Consider the following 5,151-nt stretch of genomic DNA (forward strand, 5'->3'; position numbering starts at 1 on the left):
TCACACGCTTCAGGAACCACAGTGGATGGAGAAATAGATTCAATAATCTCCTCATCTGAATCATCGTTGTCATCAAAAACTGGAACAGTTTCTGGAACATCATCGGATTGAACATGATCAGGAACATTTTGAGGAATAGACATAGGATCTTCAAGCATAGGCACTTGATTTTCCGACAATTATTGATTGTAAATCATCGTCAAAGTTTCTTCGGAAAAATCTTCCTTAGGAAGTCTGAAACTCTCCCAAAGACTCTCATAATCAAACAACCTTGAGTCTCCTGGTCGTTGCATGGTAGGAGTGTATCGTTGACAATCAACATTTTGGACTTGAATAATCTTGTGGAGGCTAGGAATGTAGACACGTCTACGTGGACTAGCATACCCCACAAAGAATCCATCAACAGATTTTGGACCAAACTTCCCACTTGGATCAAGAACGGTACATGTTGATCCAAACGGTTTCAAATTTGGTTTGCGACGATTAAATAGCTCAAAACACGTCTTTCCAAACTTCTTTACCGTAAGTACCCGGTTGAGTGTATAACACGCTGCCGCTACTGTTTCTGACCAAAAATTAACAGGTAATTTTGAATCTGAGAGCATAGTTCGAGCTGTTTCAATCAAAGTTCGATTCTTTCGTTCAGCGGCCCCATTTTGTTGTGGAGTGTATGTTGCACTGAATTCATGAAGAATCCCCCAGTCATTACAGTACTCAATCATTCTGTTAGTTTTAAACTCCATCCCATTTTCATTTCTTATTCTCCGGATTGGTAGATTATACAAATTCTCCAGTTTCTTGAATAAGATCATGAGGGAATCATATGTCTCATATTTCAATTCCAAAAACATCACCCATGAAAATCTTGAATAATCATCAATAACCACGAGACAGTAATTTCTCCCGTGATACTTCTGACATTTACTGGACCAAATAGATCCATATGAAGATGTTCAAAAGGTAAATTGATGGAATTGACCAGTTTCCTTAAATGAGATTTCTTCGTTTGCTTTCCCTTCTTACAGTTTAAACACTCTTCTCTTAACTGAAAATTCCTCAAGTTAACTCCTTCTACTAGATTCTTGTGAACCAAATGGTTTATTTTCCTCAAAATTATATGTCCCATCCTCTGATGCCATAATACTGATTCCCATTCAGAAGCCCTTGAGATGAAACATTGGGCAGACCCTGATGACGTTGATGCATTGCTCATGTTCATGACGTAAAGATCATTCACTCGAGGAGCACGCATAATAATCCACTCTTCTGGAATTTTGAAACCCGGTTTCAAAATCAAACATAATCTGTCTGTGAAATGTGTAGAGAATTGTTTATCAAAAATTTGTGATATGCTGAGCAAATTATCCTCCAATTCTGCAATGTAGTTGACATTCTCGAAAGTCACTTTCCCATTGGTTAAAGTTCCTTCACCAACAATTTGTCCCCCTTGGTTTTCAGCAAATCCGACATACCCTCCTCTTATTGATTTGACATCATTCAGCAAGTATAGAGTAGTCATGTGTCTAGAAGCTCCACTATCCATTATCCAACGAGAATCGTGAGATCTCGGAAGCCCCTGCACATACAGTTAATGAATCAGTGAAACAAGGAAACCCAAGCCTTCTTGGTCTTGGGTTGTTTAATATGTTTAAACAACCTAAAATTTTCAACTTCTGAATCACATGATAATGAATTTTCACTTAATGTTGGTGACTCAGATTCAGATTTCACTTTCTCAACACAATCAGGTAGTTTAACAACAGTTTTTGCTACCCAGTTTTGACCAGCAGATTGTTTCTTTTTATAAAACGATGTTTGACTTGTTTTTGAATTTGTTGGTTTTAAAACATCATTTTTAACAATCTTTCGAATATCACAGACTAGTTTCTTTTCACTCACATATCCTAGTCCAGGTTTCTTGCTCACAGTCTTTTGAATTGGAATGTGATCATATTTGTATCGATTGGGAAAAGCATAAAACACATGCCCAACCTCATTACAACAAAAACAACGTCTCCTATCAATGAATTTATTGATTTAAGATGTAATTTGAATCTGTTCACGTTCTGCTTTCAAACGATAAAATTCATCATTTGATTGTTTTCTAAATTCAACTTCCTTTTTCAGATTCTGATGTTTTGCCATGCACAAACATTATCTTTTTCTCTTGAAATTGCTTAACTCGAGAAGATTGCTTGTTATAAAAGCTTGTTTTAGTAAATCTTGTCGAGTTCTCAACTTCCTTTTGTTTACCCAACCCATGAGGTTTAACAGTTTTCTCAAACAGCACCGATTCTGCCATTTTCACTCCAGTTGTTGAATCACAACCAGAACTCTCATTTTTCTCACAAACGTCATCAACAGACTTGGAGATATCATGATGTGGTGAATTGATTTCCACATTGAGTGCCTTTTTTAAACCTTTCGGTATCATTGGAATATAAGAATTCCACATAGGTGGAGGCACAGCATGATAATCTTCTCTTATGTTCACGATCTCATTATCCTTATTTTTTGATGAAGTTTTGGGGATAATGTGATCAAGTACATATGACGAAGCAGCGTAGCTTACTAATTTCAAATTAACTCTTTTTTGTCCCAATCTTGAGTGTTTGAAGCTCAAGTTTGAGTGCTGCGTTTTCGTCAATGTGTCTGTTAATGGCAATTTGTTTGTCTTCAACCGTGTGTTTTAGCACAGAAATTGTCATTTGATTTTGTAAAATCTTTTCCCATAAATTCTTTTCGCATGATTGAAGCTTCATGTATGCCTTATTAACAATGTTGAGATCAAATAAAGACTTATCATAGTGTCTCTTTAATTCTTTGATTTCAAGATTTTTAAAGTCACATTCATCACAAGGTAATTCACATGTTTCACAAATATTTTAGTTAAGAATTACCTCATTTGCCATGAATGCTTGATCAATTTGTTCCTTTCTTGAAGTTTCTGAGTCATCATTAGTGATGTCTTCCACCACTTCTTCAACAAATTTTTCTACAACGACCTTTTCAGCATCATTAACTGATTCCTCCTTATTTCCTAACATGTTGACTTCTGGAATTTCATCATCCTCTTCCACTCCAAAGTCATTTTTTCCTCGTGGATTATCTTCTTCATAAAACCAACCTTCAAAACTCTCGATAATATCAGGTGGAAATAATGAATAAAGATAGTCAGAAGGAACCTCATGAATTTTATCATATGTTAGAGGAAGTTCATCATCGGAAGTATCACGATCAACTTCATTGTTGTTATCTTCATTCACATTCGTGTCCAAGTCCTCATTCTTGACAACTTCAATCTCAACATCACGATTCACCTTTACCTCATACTCTTAAATCTCATACTCAATCTCATTACCATCCTTATCTTAAATCCCATTAACCATCTTGACCACATTCTCATCACTAACCTCTTGTTTGACTTCATCAACCATTTGAGCCATATTAGCTTGGAATACTGAATTCCAATTGAAACCTTCGTCAACTTGGGCTGTAGCTACCTTTTGCTGCGAGGTTGATGCTTCAGTAGGTTTCTTTCCCTTTGATGATTCTCCCTCTGGACAATGATAAATAGCTTCCTTATAGTAATCTCGTCCAAAAGGATTAGCAGCATTATCCTCCACACTTTTGCTAGTACATTCCCTCTTGAAATGTCCTTTCTCTTTGCAACAAAAACATCTAACTTTAGACTTATCAAAGCCTAACTTAGAAGTTGTACCATCAAGCACATTCCGACCAGTTATTTCTTTGAATCTTTGTGCTCTCCTTATCACACTAGCCATCTTATGTCAATCATCTCCATTTCTGGGTCAATCTGATCATAATCTTCTTTAGTCATATTATAATTTCCAATGCGACCCGCCACCAAACACTCATATGATTCTAGAACAGATCCTAGAAAAACCATGTGTTCCTTGATAGTATCAGTGGTCATGTTTCCCGTATTTTTCAGATTCACCTCTATGTTGCACTGGATAACCTCATAATCCTTTAAACTAGAAGCCTGAGCAGTCGGGATTGTTCCTGAATAACTACTCCTGTACTGAAGAGTAGCAGTGACATTTGTAACACAAGCTTGACTGATTGACTCAGCACAAAATGCAGTGGGAATCTTAGGATTTGGAGTAACACTTGAATTAGAACCCTTGTAATACAAACCCACATCTTGTGATACGGCAGTGGATTTCATCTTTTGTTTCTTTCTAAGCTCCAGATCATGAGCATCAAGCTTCTCTATAAAACTTCCAAGGTTCAAACGAGCATAAGCAATGGGGTTAGGTTTTTGAATCATTATGAAAGTACCCCACTCTTTAGACAAAGCATCAGCAAGTTTATCGATGTATTCATACTCAAGCTTATCAATCTTGAGCCTTTTCATCTCATTCACAAGATAGCAGTATCTTTCAACGAACTGAGCAAAAGATTCACCCTTAACTTGAGTAAAAATATCGAATTCTTTCTTAAGCAGTCCTATTTTACTCTTACGAATGTCAGGTTTCCTTGATCTTTGTTTAGTACATGCCAAATTGAATAGCATGAACCATTGTGCTGTAGTAATTGAAAGATCTCGGCTTTGATGGCTTTTTGAAAAAGATTAAGCATTTTCTTTTCTTTGAGAAAAAAAGGTTTATCTGCATCAATAATTTGTGACAGTCGGTAGTTTTCCCCATTCTCATTCTTAGGGATGATGTATTCTTCTTCAACGGCTGTCCATGTTTTGTAGTTCAACGCTTGAACGTACGTCTCAAATTTATCGGCCCATGAAGGATAATCTTCCATCCTAAGAAGCTTAGGAGGCGTATTGGCTGTACCCATCTCATTTTCCAAATTAATGTTCTGAAGTAAGACAAACGGCTGTGACATGAACACACTTAGGTTTTCCATTTTGATCAAAGTCAACGTATATCTTCTCTGGTCAACGTATATGTTTGAAACACAAGAAGAGTCAACGTATAAGTATGGTCAACGTATATGTATGTGGTCAACGTATAAGTATTCACCTTATAACATATGTGGCGTATATGTTATACGCCGTATATGTTATACGTGAAGAACATATACGTTGTCATGACATATACGATGAAGATCTCCATTTTGGTAATTTTGGAATTTGAAGGTGCAAATGATGGAGGAATTGAGTGAATTTTG

At 36.4% G+C, this 5,151-nt stretch overlaps 1 protein-coding gene across 1 annotated transcript; it reads right to left on the reverse strand.

Moving 5' to 3' along the window:
• Positions 1-850: 850 nt before the first annotated feature.
• On the reverse strand, positions 851-1,543 carry LOC143584413 (uncharacterized). Its single transcript, XM_077066478.1, has one exon. The coding sequence runs from the start codon at positions 1,541-1,543 to the stop codon at positions 851-853; it is 693 nt and encodes a 230-aa protein (XP_076922593.1).
• Between the last annotated feature and the right edge of the window lie 3,608 nt (positions 1,544-5,151).

The sequence above is a fragment of the Bidens hawaiensis genome, unplaced genomic scaffold, assembly GCF_021521415.1.
Source record: "Bidens hawaiensis isolate Kalapana, Puna unplaced genomic scaffold, B.hawaiensis_p1.1 tig00033117_1, whole genome shotgun sequence".
Classification (NCBI taxonomy): domain Eukaryota; kingdom Viridiplantae; phylum Streptophyta; class Magnoliopsida; order Asterales; family Asteraceae; genus Bidens; species Bidens hawaiensis.

Coding starts and splice junctions, on each gene's coding strand:
- LOC143584413 (XM_077066478.1), bottom strand. CDS start 1,543: ATGGATAGTGGAGCTTCTAGACACATGACTACTCTATACTTGCTGAAT.